At 37.0% G+C, this 19,197-nt stretch overlaps 2 protein-coding genes across 4 annotated transcripts; one reads left to right on the top strand and one right to left on the bottom strand.

Annotated features, from left to right (window-relative positions):
- The first annotated feature begins 895 nt into the window (after positions 1–895).
- On the top strand, positions 896–8,525 carry znf395a (zinc finger protein 395a). Of its 3 annotated transcripts, none has more exons than XM_083551089.1 (10): positions 896–1,050; positions 2,998–3,238; positions 3,326–3,513; positions 3,602–3,708; positions 3,792–3,982; positions 4,073–4,173; positions 4,772–4,994; positions 5,732–5,827; positions 6,344–6,465; positions 6,982–8,525. In XM_083551089.1, exons 2-10 carry the CDS (start codon positions 3,038–3,040, stop codon positions 7,091–7,093), a joined length of 1,341 nt encoding a protein of 446 aa, XP_083407215.1. In that variant the 5' UTR covers positions 896–1,050; positions 2,998–3,037; the 3' UTR covers positions 7,094–8,525. The 3 variants fall into 3 exon arrangements, with proteins under 3 accessions (XP_083407215.1, XP_083407217.1, XP_083407216.1); XM_083551091.1 differs by lacking the exon at positions 896–1,050 and adding an exon at positions 1,157–2,824 and having other exon boundaries at positions 2,872–3,238; XM_083551090.1 differs by lacking the exon at positions 896–1,050 and adding an exon at positions 1,157–1,404.
- Positions 8,526–10,274: 1,749 nt separating this feature from the next.
- pnoca (prepronociceptin a) lies at positions 10,275–17,464 on the bottom strand. Its single transcript, XM_083551295.1, has 3 exons — positions 17,388–17,464; positions 13,054–13,206; positions 10,275–11,978 (listed from the first exon to the last, which is right to left on the bottom strand). The coding sequence occupies exons 2-3, from the start codon at positions 13,174–13,176 to the stop codon at positions 11,394–11,396; spliced, it is 708 nt and encodes a 235-aa protein (XP_083407421.1). The 5' UTR covers positions 13,177–13,206; positions 17,388–17,464; the 3' UTR covers positions 10,275–11,393.
- Between the last annotated feature and the right edge of the window lie 1,733 nt (positions 17,465–19,197).

Consider the following 19,197-nt stretch of genomic DNA (forward strand, 5'->3'; position numbering starts at 1 on the left):
GTAAATCTTGTAAACGCTGTATATCCTGCACTTGGTGCTATTGCACTCTGGTTAGACCCAAACTGCATTTCGTGGCCCTGTACTTGTACATGTGTAATGAAAATAAAGTTGAATCCAATCTAATCTAATCTATTTTCACATCACAGCATGTAGGCAACTTGATATTAAAGGATGGCATAATTTTTTTTATCTATTTTACATTTAATGTTGTGGAACATCTGGCAAAACAAGTTCATTCCTTATTTTTACATTATATACTGATATTATATAGAGCTGTACTATAACCTGTTCTACATCAAGGGTCCAATCAGGGGTCCAATCAGGCCCCAGTTTGCAGACCGATAGCAGGCCGTGGATCTTTTGGTTGTTATATAATATAATTAAAAAAAGAATATAAACTATTAAATGTTTATTTTATTTCCATTTCATTGGTCTGCATTATTCATTTACGGCCTGCATGTTTTTTTTTTTGTTTAATTTGTAATAAATGAATTCTAAATTTCGCCTATGCCAATTTTCTTGCCCTTTTTTTTGTTTGTTTTTTTGCATCCATTAATTAACCTCGCGCCGATTCTGCATGAGGGTAAATTGAGTTTCATTTACATTATATATGGGAGAATTATCAAATTAGTAAATAAATCATATAATGTAATATGATATGCAGATTATTGTGTATATTTATGTGCGTGAGCCAAATCCCACCCACCGGTCCGAAATTGTCTTTGCGTGAAACCCGTGGCGCCAAAAAAAAGGGGGGTCTGGGGGGCGAATAAAGACCCTGTGGCCCTGTGGCGCAGTGTCCGGCCCAGTGTCAGCGAGCTGAAAGCTTTCTGAAAGTGGACGGGCTTCAGGTTACACGCGGGTCGATCTGGCACGGGCACGCCCACACCGGTACAGCGCGCGCTCCCGGTGCGATCCGGTGCGGGTTTTGGCACGTGCTCAGAGTGCGCTTTTGGAAAAAGGTTTGCGAGTCGAAGCCGGTCAGAGCAAGTTCAGAGTGAGAAAAAAACGAGAAAGAGGGGAGTGTGAGCTGGAGGAGACTACGAGCAGGTACGCAATGTTTATTCAAATGGGGAAAAAGCCACAAACTTAAACTGTATGTCGGTGTGCGTTTGCGCGCGCGGAGTTTGCGGGTTTTGTTTCCTTTTTAAAAAGATTTTTTTAAATGTTATGCTCAAGTGAAAGTACTGAGCGACTGAGGGAGGGAGTGCGCGGTGTGGGTTTGGCTTCGCTCCTATTAGGGAAAGGAGCAAAGAACGAGAACTTTCTACCAGATCTTTTGCAAAAAGAAGAAGAAGGAGAAGTGCAGCGCGCGTCGAAGAACACGCTTTCTCGCCCTAAACGGATCTTTATTGCACTTATAGTGAGCAAACTCGGGGCACGAGAACACGCCAAGTAAACAAGGTGGGTATCAGCTCAATCCCCCCCCTCCTGCCCATGCACGGTTGTGAGATCATCCATACATTGGTGACGCTCAAGAAGCGCGCGGCGGTGGTGCATTTGGTCGCCTTTTTCTGCTTCTGGTTTTTGGATCCTTTAATGGAACCCGTGCAGCACGACCAAGCCATTTCCTGTGCCTGATGGATGTAATGCAGCTGAAGATAAAAACATTACGCATGCACACACACACACACACACACACACACACACGTTTTAGTTTGTTTTAGTGCTGGGTGCTGGAAACGTGTACATTGCAAGATTTGACGCTGAAAAATTTTCAACACTGACATTTTATGTAAATCAGACACTAGGACGTTCACAGAGCAGATCATGACCATGGTGCAGCAGAATGGAGGAACGCCGGATCTTCACTAGGAGAGCACTGAAAGTTCTGTCGCTCATGAATCAGCCTTTACTGGAATTGTGGAAACTTAAAACCAACAGAGCTTCGCTTCTTTCTCACTGCCTTTCATTGTAATGGCTTTCAGGGCCGAGTCATAACTCCTTATTACTCTTAAAACAACCAGAACTGTAACCAGAACCACAGGAGGGAAAAGTATCCTCTCTGCTAATCATCAAGAAAGTTCAACCAAAGGAAGTCGAAGGAAAATCCTACAACGTTTAACACCACTGACCATTAAGGGTGAATCTGCATGGGGAGGGAGGGTCATGTGAATCCTGAACTGGTGGTCATGAGATGGTGGTGTCATTGTTAGGTTTTTGACTATTTTATTTTTTATTTTTTTGATGGATTGATGAATCACTGCAAGATTTGGTCTTTCAGGATTTTGCATCATGTTGTGGCATGGTGTTTAAAGATTTCAACCAATGAGTGGCCACACGCCAGATTCTTGGTCTGCTGGCTCAGGCTGTAATCAGCGAGGGTTTGATTGTGAAGTTAGACTTTAATTATTACATTGTGCACTGTTTTTATATAATAGTATTAAAAAAAAACTCCTTACGTAATCAACGGTTGTCTGGCGTAATTCTCAGAGAAGACGTTTGTAATGTTTTTATATTCATCAACGCATTTACTTTTCGACAGTGTTTATTATTTGGCACATAAATTATGTTTTGGTTGATGGTATGATAACGAAGATGAGTTAATTAAAAAAATAATAATTATACTTAAATAATAGTTGAATGCTTTCTTACACTTTCTTACTTATATTCTTATTTGCTACTGTTTACATCAAATGTATTATTTATTAAAGAGGGTTGTTTTTGTGTCAAATGTCACATATTATAGCAGCTATAAACAGCCATTCCCTGATTTCTCTAGAGGTTTATAATAGTTAAAAAAAATGCTTATGTTAAAGAGAATCCACAAAAAACCCCAGAACATTCCTTCATCCTGGAAGTGTCAGAAAAAGCCTGTGGCAAAGTGCTGAAGCTGGAAACTTCTTTCCAGCTTCCATGTTCATTGTTCAGAAATTCGAATGAATAAACATTAACCAAGTCTCCAATCCAAACTGTACCTTTTTATACAAATTTAGTCATTTGCATGTGTGAAAACCAATAACAGGAAACATTTTTCTTTTCATTTCCTCTTTGCAGACTTTTCTCCCGGTGCAGCTGATCTCCCACAGGAGTAACGATGGAGAAGGTGCTAGCAGCGGCGCTACCGAGGACCAGGTTAGGGAAGCGCTCTCCTCTGGGAGCCTTGGTGTGCAACTCTTTAACAGAGGGTCTTGTGGATGTAGGAGGACACGGAGACACAGACGGAGCTCCTATGATCTCCGGGATTGGAGCAGGAGTTCATGGTGTCCACAGGGTGAAACTGTACCCAGGGCAGAGGGTAAGCAGGAGCAGAGAGTTTAAAAAGTCTGGAGGTCTGATGTTGATTTGCTTTCAATTTACAAAAAAATCTGTTTGTGTACCTCAGGTGTACGTGCATTGTGGTGGAAAAGAACACGCCGGCGTTGTGGAGCAGCACAACCACGTGGACAACGAGGTGTCCATATTCGTTCAGCAGCTCAGTCAGAGCGTGCACCGGAAACTGGAGGATGTGTGGCTGAACCCATCAGGCGGCGTCCATCACTCTGTGTCTTCATCAATCGATGTGCCAAAAAGGTTTGCTTCTCATCGCTTTTCATCGAGGGTTTTATGTTTATTTTCATCTTCTCTGCTTACCAGTGATCTTCTCTGCTCTTCTTATCAGGAGTGTAGAAAGTGTGGACATGGATGAAATCATGGCTGCTATGGTGCTAACCAGTTTGTCCTGCAGCCCAATGATCCAAAGCCCTATTCATGGAGACCCAACTCCAGGTAAGCTGACTCGCTGATCCCTGATGACTTCCTTCACCATGTCAAACCCATTTGATTAAATTCATGCTCCACTTGGTTTTCAGCATCAAATGGAACAGAAAGCACTGGTAGCGAAATATCCGATGGTGGTTACTGGAGCTGTGATCATGGAAACAGCAGTCCTGCACCGTCTCCACCTGATGCAGAGTCGGACCGCACTCCTCCTGTTGACGATGGCCTGGACATGGAGATGGACCAGGTGCTGTTTGATGAACCTGCGCCGAGGAAACGGAAGGTAAACTATTCCTTCTGGTCTCAAAAAGGTTTAATGTACAGAACGAGATTTTGAACTAAATTGTATTCGTATTTGTTGTGTATCATTCAGAACTCGGTGAAGGTTGCGTACAGGTGCCTGTGGCCAAACTGTGGCAAAATCCTCACCACTATTGTTGGCATGAAGCGCCACATTCGCACTCTTCACCTGGGGTAAGTGATCCAGTGAGACAATCGTGCTCTTGTTTCCACAAGAGGAACTTGTTTAGAAACTGTTCAGGAGCTCAGAAGGTACCAGAACCTATTGTCCTGATTTGTAGTGTTAGATACTTAGTTCCTGCTTTAAAATAGGGAGGAGGAACCAGAACTTTGATTTGTCACCTTACAATATGACCATAACCAAAGGAAAAAAATTCTACAAAGGTTCTTTAGATCATTCCAGGTTTTTAGTTTGAAAAGCGTGAAATCATTTTCATCTTTGGTGTTACTTTGGTTCTATGTAATGGTTACATTTGGAACACGTTCTTTCTAGTTCCTTAGAAAGTTTGAGAACTTTGAGATGTGTATTTACTGACTGATAGTTGATGGACATTGGGTTCCTCAAAAAAAAAAAAAAGCCCAGAGCACACTGTAATAGAGTATTTCTACAGTTCTTGACTTTTTCTTGGAAAGTTCCAGATCTTCATTAGAAAGAATCTGCATTAATTGTTCCAGAAACACATTTTTTTTAAAACTTTGTTTTATTGACTGCTCCAGAATTCCTCTGGAAATGTTTCTTCTTCTGACGTTGCACTGTGCTCATCTTCATTAGCAAACAGACCGAACAGGAGCGCTGCCGAAGAGAAGAAGACTTCTACTACACAGAAATCTACCAGGACATGGAGCAGTCGTCAGCTTCCGCTGGCTGCAGCACGCCATCCAGTCCGAGCCATCAGAGATCTTCTCCGCCCACGCCGGAGCCTCTCCATCCCAGTGCTCTCAGCCAGTCAGCTCCCAGCAGCTTCTGGCAGGTCCACTCTGAACACTCATACCAGGTAGGTCACATGACTCGATCACCTCGTCCTCGGGGCTTGATGACGGATCAGGGATGAACACGGGGTGTGGCTCGTGTGTGTGTGTGTGTGTGTGTGTGTGTGTCATGATCCATTATAAGTATTTTACTGTGGTAAATTTGGTAACAGAACAAAAATATTGTCTTTATGGTAAAAAAAACAAACTCTAGTGGTCGTGTCTCATATAAAATCCACTCCGATTGTGTTCCAAATTAAATAATAGTAAAATCCCAAATTTCTCAGACTGATTGTGGTTAACCCGGGGTTTCACAAGCTTCGGTCTGGTTTTTTTTGGTTTTGTTCAGAATTCACGTAAGCAACGTTTCAGCGGAAAACACGTCACACGCCACTCGAGGCTCTCGGGTAGCGAGGCAATGACTAACCTTAAGGGAAGTTGTGTAAAATATAAAAAAAAAAAGGACCAACCATTAATTTAATCGGCTATAGAATGTGTAAATGAATTGCATAAGGAATAACATGTTCTGTGACATGCTTTTAGGCTAACAGCAAGTGATTTTATTCCTCAGCAAAATATAATAATATAATATAATAATATCCGTGAAACAATTTCCTGTAACTCATCCTGATACCGGAGACTCCTTCCATCACCATTTCACCGTATCTGAAGATGTATCCGAGCATGAAATCTATTGCATTTTAGAATGAATTGTTTGTCTTCAAGCAAGAATCAAAGCTGGTTTTTTGTGTGTGTTTTACAGGCTCCGCCTCCTGTTGGTTTGACTCCGTGTAAAGCAGTGTGTGTGCCTGCCCCGCCCCGCTGGACGCCTCTCGTCACGGCACACCAGAACAAACAGGTCAGCCTCTCCTCCGTCATGCTTTACTATTTTCCTGAAAACATGTTGAGAAATTCTAATACGTGCTCCAGTCAAGAGGTGCTGAGCAAGCTTCTGCTGTGCATTGTGACTCGGTGTGACTCATTATGAATGTGTTCGAGTTAAAACCTAAAGCTGAATGAAAGAAAGGTTAGACAGACTGTGTGTGTTGCAAGAAGCTGCAAAATGTCCATGGTGTGTGTTTGTGCCTTTGTTCTGCAGCTAGTCAATTGTTGCAATACAACACTCCCATCTAGTGGAGAAATAATCAAAGTGCAGGCATTTGATTTATGTAGTTGTTTGTTTGCTTGAATATAGTGTATGTACTGTATTTTATTTATATAAATTTTTTAAAGATTTGAATGATTTATTTACCGCTAAATACTCAAAAAATTATCACAATATGGCATAATATTCTCGTCCTGTGCTTTTTGTAATCTGCACTGTGCATGATATATTATGGTTGTGTTATAATTAATGTTTTGTGTTCATTTTTAGGCCACTCCATTCCGTCAACGTTCAGTAAGCGTCGGAGAACAGTGGCTCCAGAACCACAGCGCCCCCTCCAGGCCTCCGCATCTCGCCAGCGTTTCACCTCCTAGAACCCACTGTGCTACAAGGTTTGTCCGGTTCATCTTCATCCACATCTTTAGCATAAATCCATTTTCAGATAAATCCATCATATGCAATAAAATTTGTTATTTGAAATCCAAAAAAGGTCCTAAACATAATATTAAATACAATAATCAGGATTGAGGTGTTTAAAGAGATGATGATGATAATAATAATAATAATAATACATTAATAATAATATAACAATTTTGTAAATTTTCTTAAAAAAAAAAAATCAAGAATTCATATAAATGAAAACTTGTAATACTGTAAAAAAAAAAAAAAACATAAATAAGTAATATTTATTCTTCATTATAAAAAAAAAAACCCAAATTATTATATTTATTTATTCTGTAAATAAATCATAACCAGGGATCAGGGGAAAATACGGTAAAACAAAGATACTGACTGCTAATAATTATAGTAATAGTTAAAAAAAACAACAACATTGTATACCGTGTTTTTTGCACTGTAATATCTGTAAAGACGTGTGTTTCTGAGTTTTGTTTTCGGTCTGATCGCAGGAGGGTTCGAGGCGAGGCTAAAAAGTGCCGCAAGGTGTACGGGATCGAGCATCGGGATCAGTGGTGCACAGCCTGCCGCTGGAAAAAAGCCTGCCAGAGATTTTTGGACTAAAGTCTGTTCTGATGTCACTGATGTTCTATCTGGGAGACCGTGGAAGAAAACATGGAGAAGTGACGCGGTAGTGAAGAAAAACTGGATGGACAAACTTTTTTGTGTGTGTGTGACATTTTACTGTATTACGGTGCTGTTTTTTTCTCACCTTGGTGTCCATTTATCTCCGGACTGATCTGTGCTACGCCTCGTCTCTTTCCAGCAGTCTTCCTGAGGTTGTGCTCATTTCTTTCTTCACTATGAAATAGCCATATTTTTTGTGGATCGTGGCACTCTGTATGGTGATTGTTTACCGCGAGAGATTCGCAGTCATTCCAGAAAACCTTCCCGTCTTTTTTTTCCCCTCATCATGGAAACACTTTGCTTTTTTTTTTCTTTTCAGGGGAGGAAGTGAACGGCAGCTCGACGGTGAAAGTGAATTATATGGACATGCTTTAAAAGCATACACACCTTTTATGTTTATGTATGCCATGTATACCAGCTTACGTGCTGTTATGTGTTTTATAACGACAAACAGAGCAGAAAAAAAGTTTCTTGTATTGAGATTTGTCATTATCCGTCTGTCTCGTATCTTATGCGCAAAAGACATTTTCCTTTTTTTCTGTTTCAGCGCTGGTTATCGTCTCCAGCATCAAACCATCAAAGCTTATTTGATCGCAGTTACGTTTTCAAAAAAGCAAAAAAAGTGACCAGTCTTTGGATTGGGAATCAGTTGATAATTTTTTTATGTTTTTAGCAAATCCATTTTTATTTAACGTTTAAAAGTATGCAATTTGTTTTTGTTCCAATTGAAGTCTTGTTTTTTTTTTTTTTCTCTTGTTTTTAATTGTACTTCCGATCACTCCCTTAACGCTCAAGCTCAAGCTGCACTACTTTAACTTGTGTAAAGATCCAGATGAATTAAATCAGATTTATAAAATTGCTTCAGCATGGGTTTGTAAAAAGACATTGCTTTTGATGACATTTTCTGAGAAGATCTTGTTTAAAAAAAAAAAAAAAGCTAAAGAAAAATTCTTGTACAGTAAAGATTGTGATTTGTGCTGTAATTTCACACAACAAACAAAAACATAACAATGAACAAAAAAAAACCCTGCCGTTCATTGGAAACTCTTAATTTTTTTTGGGTCCAAGCATTTGAGTCTTCTTTCATTTATTTATTTCGAAATGCTGTCATGTGCTGATATTTTAAACGTCAGTTTCGAAATTGTTGGCTTTATACACAACTAACGAGACTTTCAGATATGAAAATGAAAGAACATTGTAGTTGGTTCATGATCAGGAACCTTTTATTCTCCCCCCAAATACAATCTGAAGTATCTTCATTCGAGCTCAGTGGATGCAACCTGTACAGTATTTTGCATGAAATGACTTCTGGAGCTTTTCTTTGTAAATTGTCATTTTCATGTTTTAATACACTTTCTATCAAAAGTAATTGTGTTGTTTTTCTGCTTATTTTCTAACATAGACTCATGTAGACATAGTGAATTTTTAATAGTTTTTTAAAGAAAAGGTCAGTGAGGTATCAGCTTTGTGAAGAATAATTTCTTGAACTGTTCAGAATAATCCAGAACCTTTTTTGCTGTAGAGTCTTTTCCCATTTTTCTTTAAAAATAATTCATACTTAAGATTAAATCCATAGTTTTATTTATATTTTGAAGAAGTGCAGGTTATAACAGCTGTAAAATAAAATAAATAAAAAAAATCAAGAAAAAATTCAACATTTCTTTATCTGAAATTATGATAATGCATTAAAATCACTTCTCCAAGTAACCGTCCTAATCAGCACACAACAAACACAGAGAAACAATAATTTGCTTCAAGTCAAACCACAAAAGAAATAGTAAACTATTTTATTGAGTTTTTTTTTTAATATGTACAATTAATATAATGAGCGATATATAATGATTTATCAGTGAAAGAAAAGAAAAGGGATTGTGAGTCATAAATTAACATAAATACATTTCACTTTTCTTAATTCTTTTTTTTAATTATAAGTATTTGCTGTAGCTTTTGTGAAATAAGGATGGGGGAAAAAAACAGATGTCCACATCTGCATTACCAAGGAGAAATCTCCAGAATTTGATCACAGTGATCTTCGTGATTTATAGAGAGGATGGATTGTTGTGTTTTAATGACCTACAGCTGTCAGGGAGGTTTTAATCTCTGAACAGATGAGCTGGAGTATATTAAATAGATAAACAGGCTAAAATAAAATGTCCCCCAGCATGTCCTCCCATTGAAGATCTATACTATTTCATCATCGATCAAGATTTCTTAAAACATCCTGAAATCCACCAAGAACTTCTGAATCAAGAACTTTCATAATTTGTCAAAAAAAAGGAAAAAAGAAAAGCAGAATGACGTCTAACACTTCTTATGAAGGTCATATGTATATACCAACTGTATGTCCTGCTATAATAATGTCCTATGAATACATTATAATATATGATAAATGACAATGCTAATGACTCTTATAATTAGTGTATGTGAAAATGTAGGTGTCAGTCAGTATTTATAACACATTATAGCTTCATGTGTACCAAATAAATTCATCCCCCGTTTTTTTTTATCTTAGTAAACTATGTTTAGTCGGAGATTATTAATAAAATTTAAATTAGAAAGTTACTTATTTGATGCACAGTACATGTGTGATAGGTGTGTGATGTTATAACCTATACAGAATGCGTTATAAGCTGCATTTGTGAGACATACCCCCCCCCCCCCTTTAGAGGATGGTCTGCGTTCTCGCGCTAAATGTAATCCGACCAATCAAATTGAAGAAGGCGGGGCTTAACCGTTCTGAGGTTCTGAACTGTGAGGTAAGTTTGTAGCTCATTGGCTACTGTTTATAATTAAATATTTTTTTATGATTAAAAAAAAAAAAAAAAAACGTCAGACAGAAATATAAAGAGATGCAAACATTAATTTTGTCATGTGACAAGATATAAAATTTTATATCATGTACATTATAACATTAGATCAAGACGATCATTAAATTGAGCTGAATGGGTATAATTGATATATATATATATATATATATATATATATATATATATATATATATATATATATATATATATATATATATATATATATATATATATATAAAGTCATATATTTCTTTTATATTTATATTTATTTTATTAGAGAAGTTTCGTTTTCGATGCAGGACTTTTAAAATGAAGTTGAAAATTTCATCGACCCTTCTTAATAAAAACTGTCAAGTGTACCACATTTTAATCAGTAATTATGTCAATGTATAATAACTTACAGTGTAAGTGAGTTTTAAATGAGAATTATGACCTTTGTATGAAGTGTTAGAGGTTAGAGCATCAATTATTTATTTATATTACTATTTTAATCATCTGCAGTTGTGGTCAGGGGTCCGGGCTTTAATCAACACGCCTAAGTCACTTTCCTTATTCCCTGTTACTGTTTCTTGTCTGTATCTTGCATCTCTCTCGTCTTTCTTTGCACACTTTTGAAGCCTATTGAAGTGTGATTTTGGAAGTGAACCAGATATTTACACTAGCAAGCGACATATCAAAGTGATTTAGTTCCTACATGAGATCTGTTTTCTCAATTCACTGCAAATTGCGCGATCCACATTTATCCATATTTATTGTTTCGACACAGGAATCTTCTTAAAAATCCTTATAACAATAGATTCAGTAGTCAGGATTCAATAGTACCTTTAAATATAAACAAGTACTTATTAAATGTGCATAGAGACATAATAAAAAGAAAAATAAAGTTGAACTGCAACAGATTAATTGTCTCTATTGAGTATAAATGGCTAGTACCGTTTGCTTGCTTTGCTAATTTGCTTTTGCTTTGCTTGATCTCACCAATTATTAACATCATTACTGTTATGTATATTGTGTTTATTAAGATTAGTGTATAATCAATATAGAGATATTAGTGTGTTTTATCGGAGTTTAAAACAAACAGACGAACGCTGGACAAGCCACGCCCACTAGCAACAAATGATGAGCATTCTAAGAGACTTGCTGGTGTAAACATAGGATAACTAATGCACTACATACAACGTAGACAGATTCAGACAGAGATAATTAGCACACCACATTCCAAGTGGTCCCAGCGTTATCAACGTTTATTGGATTAATGTCTTCATTTAGATGGTTAGGGTTAGATGATATCGACCACTCACCGATGTTCTTGGCTTCAATTCACTGACATTTGCCATTATGTTGTAGAGGTGTTTTTAATTTGATTTTATAAAGTTAAATTAGGAAGTGTATTAACAGATGAAGTGGAAGTGTAGCTCTAAGGGTGATGTTCACACCTCGTTTTGTTGGGTGATGTCAGTGGACACGCTGTTGTACTCGCTAGCTCGAGTGGTCATGCCCAAGTACTGCTTTAGAAATTCGCTGAAGCGTTTCTGGTTGTTCCACTTGCGTGCTGACTTCCGGACGCCTATGAAGCCTCCGTATCTTTTCTGCACAGACCGGCCGAGGTCCATGAACTTCCTGTACCCATACTTGCTTTTCAGAAACCCTCCGAAACGTTTGCTGAGGTTCACAGGTTCGTCACTTTTTATCTCCCAGTCTCCTGTGTCTGGTTCTTCCTGCGCAGACTGAGCATGACCTGCCACGTTAAACTGGGAGATTTGGTGATTCTCTTGGTCAAGTTCGTCCAAACCCAAAGCTCGTGCCATATGGTGAAACTTTTGCAGGGTTCCAGAATACATCAGACTTCCGTCAGACAGAGCCGGTGGTAGGACTGTTTCCACTTCTTCCTCAGCTCTTTTTAGGATCGAGTTCCCGACAGACAAAGATGCCAGAGGTTTTTCCTCCAAGATGGTTTGACACCTCTCCCATGTGATGCCCAGAGAAACCCTTCTTCGACATTCCACCATACAGACCTGAGATCGTACAAGGACCAGCATTACATGAGGAAAGATTTCTCTGGTTCTACGTTTTAGTACAAAGAAGCCAGTGAACTACTTCCTGCTTCTGTATAACTAATTAAGATGACTTTGTTTAGGAGTTTCAGGATGAAGTCACGACGCATCAAATGGAGTGTAAAAAAAGCGGTGAAAGGAAAACCCCTCATTCTCTTTTACGCAGAGGAATTAATTAGCTTTTAATTCTAAATGAAAAGGAGTCATGAAGAGAAATTAAGACTTGGAGAAAAAAAGAGGAAATGCCCTGGTTCTGTTCATTATTGCTGCAAAGTCTGGAAGAAATGCCCAAGGAGGTTTCCCCAAAACACCAAACAGGGGACAGTGCGACTCCATCAGTTTCTGCCACCGGCTTCGGCAGATGATGTTGTTGTGTTTTCCATTTAATTACGCGCAGAGTTAATTAAATCACCACAGCTGCTTTAGAGTCAAAAGACAAATTAGTGACTACAACCCCTCCGACGCTTCCGTACAACATCAAGAAACATGGAAAAGTGGAGACCCGGAAAGAAAAAGGCATTCGGTTTAAGGAATTTGAGGAATATAAGGATGCATGGGTGATTGAATCTAATTAAATATTCATGGTAAATATTGGTGCCAAAACACAGTGTGTTATTGGTTGAATGGAATGCAAAAGTTTGTTCACACTACTGATGCTATTACTGCGAAAATTTTTGAACTTTACATACATTTTTTAAATAACAAAAATGTATATATAGTTGTATATAGTATACTTTTTCATTTCTTAATATCAATTCCAATTTTATTTTTTTTGTGGCTGTTTTTTAAAGGTTCCTATGCACTTTGCTATTTTTTTTTAGCTCATTCCCCACCTCTTTATTTATTTTTAAATATCACTATAACAATTGCTCATAATAATAATAATATTAAAAATAATAATAATCATTTAAATTTTTTTTTTTTATATATATTAATAATAATAATAATAATTATAATACCGATAAGCACCACTTACATTTTCTTTAGGAAATGTCACAATCTAGTTAATTGTATGATTGTGTGATTTTGTTCTCACCAGTATGTCAAAGTTGTGGTCTTTGGAAAGGGTCTGGCTGCAGGACAGACAGTCTCTCTGACAGTCACCGCGTCCGGGGACAAACAGCCCCATCAGCAGGAGAGTCCATAACGGCGTCTTCATTATACACTGACTGTACTGACGGCAGAAATTCTGCATACAGGAAGAGAGAGAGAAAAAGAGAGAGAGAGAGAGGGGGGGGGGGGTTTCATCATTCTAATTAATATGACTAAATGAAAAAAGGCAAAAGAACAACAGTGCACCAGAGGGCGATTAGCAGCATTTGACATCTGCAGTCTAATTAGTACCATTGTGGAGCAAATTTTAGCTGAAGAAAAAAAGCAAACATAAACATCTGAGTCGATTAAAACCATTGACCTTCGATTACGATCAGAGAAAACCGCTGGCTTGTGTTTGTGCGTAACAATGAGAGTTTCAGGAAAAAAACAATCTTGTGCGTATGAATGAATACATGAATTCTATGAGATATTTACCAGCCAGCACAGATATAAAGAAAACCAAAGGTGAGCGATTATAGCGCTAGATTACAGCGAATTATATCCTGCACCCTGTATATCAGTCATAATACTTCATCTTCTCTAAGGGGTTAAGCGAAGCTAACAATGTGAAGAGACCAGACAGAGGTCTAGCCTCGTTTTTAAAAGTAAGTTAATCCATCTCGTATTTCCGAATTCCTTTTACTCTTTATAATCATCAGAAAGGAAACCAAAAAAAAACAAAAAGATAATGTTCTGCTCTAGAAAATGAACCTGAACACTCAGTGTCATGCTTTAATAGAAAAACAATCAACAACAGTTTGGCTTGATGACTTATAGTTACAATAAACATCCTGCAGTTGAGTATTTTCTACGTTATAGCAGCGATAAACGCTAATTTCCTCACCAGTCTGGAAAACATTCTCCTAATGAAGCACTGACACTGGAGACTCCTTCCATTTAAGTTAAATAAGCTCTTTATCATCGAACATATTTTTCCATTTCAGCAAATATTTTTGTTAAATAAATGTAAAAATTTTTATTTACTATTTGCAGCAACAAGTGCCTGTTACCATAGAAACAGTCGTGTATCAAAGTAAATCTGCAATTTGCCTCATAGCTTGAATTTCTGTCAACCGCCACAGATTGAGAAAATGAAACGGAGATATGAGCAGCGCTGCATGTGTAAGTAAATTATAATTAGTTTCAGATAAGTTAATGAATCCAATCAGCAGTTTGAATTGAACCCAAGAGAATTATCTCAAAGGAGAAACAAGCTCATACTCAGATCAGATCAGATCGGATCAGTAAAGAATAAAACAGGCTGCTGCTTTTAGATGGCTGAAGAGACACAATCAGCAGTGAGCAGAATTTCAGGACGCTGACTCAAGCACTATTTTTTATTTAAAGTCTTACAGTTTTTATGCTTATGTTCTGTTCAGTCCTAAACGCTCCTCTCATCACTCATGTGGTCTTCTAAAACCACCAGATCTTTTAGCGTGAGTTATCCTAATAGATTATATTGCTTAATATGAAACTCACCTTGACTGCTAATAATGTTCACATTGTACAATTGCTAGACTGTTGCCATTCTTGCATTACAAACCAAAATATTTACCCTAATGCAAAATTAAGGAAGCTTATTCGCTACTTAACAATTATTAGTTATATATACGATATTTAACCGAATACATTGCGCATGCTCTCTGATTTTGCTACGAAATTCCCTGAGCCGTATATAGCTGGTGATCTGAGTGTGAAGCGATATAGTTAGTTATCCTAGCTGATTTGGGAAATGGTTGCTCAGTGTTTAAGGTTCTGTGTTACTGGTTGTAAGGTTGCAATTTAAGTCTGTTGGGCATTTGAGCAATGCCCTTAACTTTCTCTAGGGGGCACTGTTTCATGACCCTCTCTTGACAGTTTGTGAAGACCAAAATTTACTGTGCTCTAGTGTGCATTTGACCAGTGCTTTTCTCTTTAATTTAATGCATTTGTGATCATTTAAAGAATTTAATAATGCTGCTGAAAGTGTAGATGTGTTCCTAGGAAGTGTACATTGATACATTAAATTCAGTTTTTAATAGTTAAAAGTCCACATGGAGACAAAGAGGAAGGTGATCTACAGAAAGACTTACGATATAAACACCATACGAAGCAACACTTCCGTCTCTCCGGCTCGAAGATGATGGCAGAAATGGTGATTAAAAAGTGATCAGTGGATGTTTTTGTCCAGCTTGGAGCAAGTCTTTTGATTTTAGATTGGAATCGTACATGGTGGTTGTAAAGAAGCCAAAAGCATGCGATCGATAAGGCGAAGCGAAGCGAAATCGCTGGAGGTCATTCTGAAGCGTAATGAGGTTCACATGTTCTGAGAGACCCGATGGATCACCCAGTGAAAAAAGTCCAATACCAGGAGGTCTGATTTACTGGGGGGATACATCATAGTGGATACATCATCATTATTATTATTATTATTATTATTATTATTATTATTATTATTATTATTATTATTATTATTATTATTATTATTATTATTATCTGTTCACTGTGTAGTCCAAGGTCACATGTACACACGCCGACGTTTCTGTTCTTTATTTCTGTCTTTAATAACCCCGTCTGCCTACTGACTGAAGGAATCTGCTTTTCAACTAATGCAAAAGTTTGCACACCACAGATTTCTTTGCAAAAAAGGGGGAATTTTTACTTAGATGAATAGGAGAATTGAAGAAATAAGGGGGGGGGGGGTGAAGAGGAGATTTGGTACAAAGGGAAACAACAAACAACAAAAATAAAACTAATGAGGCAGCAAGCTAATTAGATTCAGCATAAACAAAATACAAACATTCTATCATGTTAAAATAATAAAAAAAAAGGCAGAATAAATATGCAAATAAACAAATCAACAAAGACAAAACCAGCCAAAAAAAGAAAAAAAAAAGAAAAAAAAAGAAAGGTCAGAAAGAAAAGAAACAAAACAACAAATTAAAACATTAGGTTTATTAAAAGAAAGAAAAGATTTGTGTAAAGTTTGACTTAAATATGGTTGTTTATTTCCTTTCAGACAGACAGTTTTTGTCTTTGAAGGAAAAATCTGGAATGTTTTTAGTTTATCTAGAAGAAATATGAAGGGGAAAGGATTCAAGTGTGTCTTGGAGGAGTCACTTTGACACTCCCTTTTTTTCCTAAAGGTGTACAAAGTTTTGCACCCTGCTGTTTTAATAAAAACACAATAACGTTACAGTCAATAAATGCAAATTAATCATTGTTAGAATTATGGAATCAAAAATTTCCAAAAAATGTAAACATGAATCATTTGAACATTGATTTTGTAAACCCTTAAAGATGAAACACCCTGAAAAAAGGACAAATTAATATTATTTCGTATATTTCTTTCAGATAAATTAATGTTTAATAAACATGATAGGAGCAGAAACTTGCATATATTTTTTTGTTTTTCTTGACAATAAGTTCAACATTTAAGCAGATCAGACCTCATTTATCTCACACACACACACACACACACACACACACACACACACACACACACACACACACACACACACACACACACACACACACACACATTCAGCAGTGCAAGATACACCTCAGAGCACCAAGGGGAAAAGAAATGAAGTACAAGCAACGTTAAGAACAATGCTTTATTTGTGATGTGAGATGATGCTCTTCACATCTCTTCATACCTGTACTCAGCTTTCTAGATGTAATAAACATGAATCTGGCTGGAGGTTAATAAAGATCATGGCTAAATTTTTTAAAATCAATGAAAATTCAAAGTGAATTTGTTTTCTTTGCTTTTCACGACTAGTTTAATTACATTTGTGGCTGATCTTTAAGGTCATTCTTTTTTACATCCTGGGTTTGTAATCCTACGTCTGAAACATGCACAGAAACTGACAGAACATCGTGTAAAAGTTTGTGAATTTGTGAATGATTACGTGACATGTCACACACGTTAAGACGCACTCACGTTCAAAGCTGAGCTCCAGTTTAACACTTGACAGAAGACAAGGCTTTAAGCTGAAGTGCCCCGGGGGATCGTAACGACAATGGCGATTGCACGCTTGGAGTATTTGCATTGATCTTTGTACGAATCGGTCGATGAAATAATAATGAGCAGACGCTGGATATAATGTGGCTGTTTTACGGATAAGTAGAAAAACTCTGAGCTTATACCATTACACAAATTATACAAATAAGCATTAAACATGCTTATATAATTATTTTACATGTAAACATTTTAAATATATTTGTTTAACAGTAAATATTCGATAATCATCAGATTAAAAAAGTCATAGGTAAAGGAGGTGCTGGACGTACCTGTGCTGAGGGCAGACGTCTACCTGTCCTGGTAAGAGATATGAAAAGAAAAAAGCCCCAGTAGTCTCCTGTGCTCTGCTCCTGTTTGGATGTGAGAGGATGCTGTTGCTCGGGTGTCTTTATAGAGACACACCCCTCTCCGTGCACCAAACCCAGAACCCTCCCTCCCTCCATTCTTCCACCCCTTCATCCATCCATCCCTAAATCCATCTTCTTTGTCTTCTTCTTTCTTTAACAATTTACTACAAGAGGAAGTAAAAATCCAACAGTGCACCCATCTAGTGTAGTGAAGTGTACGAGTAAATACACTCCTCCATGTCAGGAAGATGTTCTCTGAACAGGGCTGAAACAAAATATTTAGATTTATTTTGATAATGATTTTAAAATAGTAGAAGATTTTTCACAGGTTAAGAACAACAAGGAATGTTGCAGCAGATTATCATTATCAGTTTTAGCACAAGAGCTTGTGTTAAAAGAAAGTGTGAAAGGGGAAGAGCCTGCCCTTAAATGGAGATTAAGAAAGAAAAAAGAAATATTGACATATATATATATATATATATATATATATATATATATATATATATAACAATAATGTAGAAAAGAAGGACCAGATAGAGAGGGAATGTGTAAAGTAGAAGGAGGATAGAAAAAAGAAGAAAAGAAGAGGAAAGAGGAATATATACAAAAAGAAAGAAAGCATGTTTACAGCAAGAAAGAGCAACAAATCTAATATGGAAATAATAACAATTTTATTATGTTTATAATATAGTAAAGAAAGAAAGAGAAGAAAATGCTGCATAAACGTCTTTTACTGTACATTTTTAAGGCACATTCTTTACCCACATTGTGATGCCTGTCGTAGGGTGCACAAACATTTGCACCTCTGAGATGAAGGGTGTGTGATCAGTTTAAAATTTTACACTCACAGAATATTATTGACTGTGTGAATGTGTGTGTGGGTCAGAAATAAGCAGATGGTCACTGAGCTGTTTAGTATTTGAACTTCCATTTTTACCTTCCTCTCTCTCTCTCTCTCTCTCTCTCTCTCTCCACTGACCTGAGATTTTTATCCGTTCAGAAGGAAATTTAGGTGAAATCATCTAAAGTCTTCCTGCTAAGATTCCTGAGAACGGATAAACAATCTTTTTTTTTCCTTTGAAATCTAAACAGTTTTAGTGTTTCACATTGACATGACACACTTTCTTTAACATGATGTATGTGTGTGTGTGTGTGTGTGTGTGTGTGTGTGTGTGTGTGTGTGTGTGTGTGTGTGTGCACCTGTGTCATGTCAAAGAAAGAAAAGAAGAAAGGGAGTAAAAGAGAGAGAGTGAGAGAGAGAGAGAGAGAGAGAGAGAGAGAGAGAGAGAGAGAGAGAGAGAGAGAGAACAGAATGAAATAAAACAAATAGAAAGAAGAGACACAAAGAAAAATGAAAAAAGCTAAACAAATTAGAAGAGAAAGGAAGGACATAAAGGAAGCAAATAGAAGAAAGAGACAAATAAAAAAAACAAGTGCTTACTGTACATTTAGCATTTTAGACTCATGTATTATATAGTGATAGTTAAAGATCATTATAATACATACATTCTAATGTCACATGACACTTTTAATTTCATTGCCTTTCATTTACTGCATTTTCTGCACAGCACAACATAAAAGAATATAAAATCAGAATTTCATAAAGTTGCCTGGTTTACAGTGTCGTTCCGTAGACGAGCAGATTGAATAGTTGAACGTTGTCATATCTGAATTGCCGCAGATATCTGAAGAAATTTCGCACGCTGAAATCCTATTGTGACTGCAGCCTTAC

The sequence above is a fragment of the Silurus aristotelis genome (assembly GCF_946808225.1).
Source record: "Silurus aristotelis genome assembly, chromosome: 9".
Lineage (NCBI taxonomy): Eukaryota > Metazoa > Chordata > Actinopteri > Siluriformes > Siluridae > Silurus > Silurus aristotelis.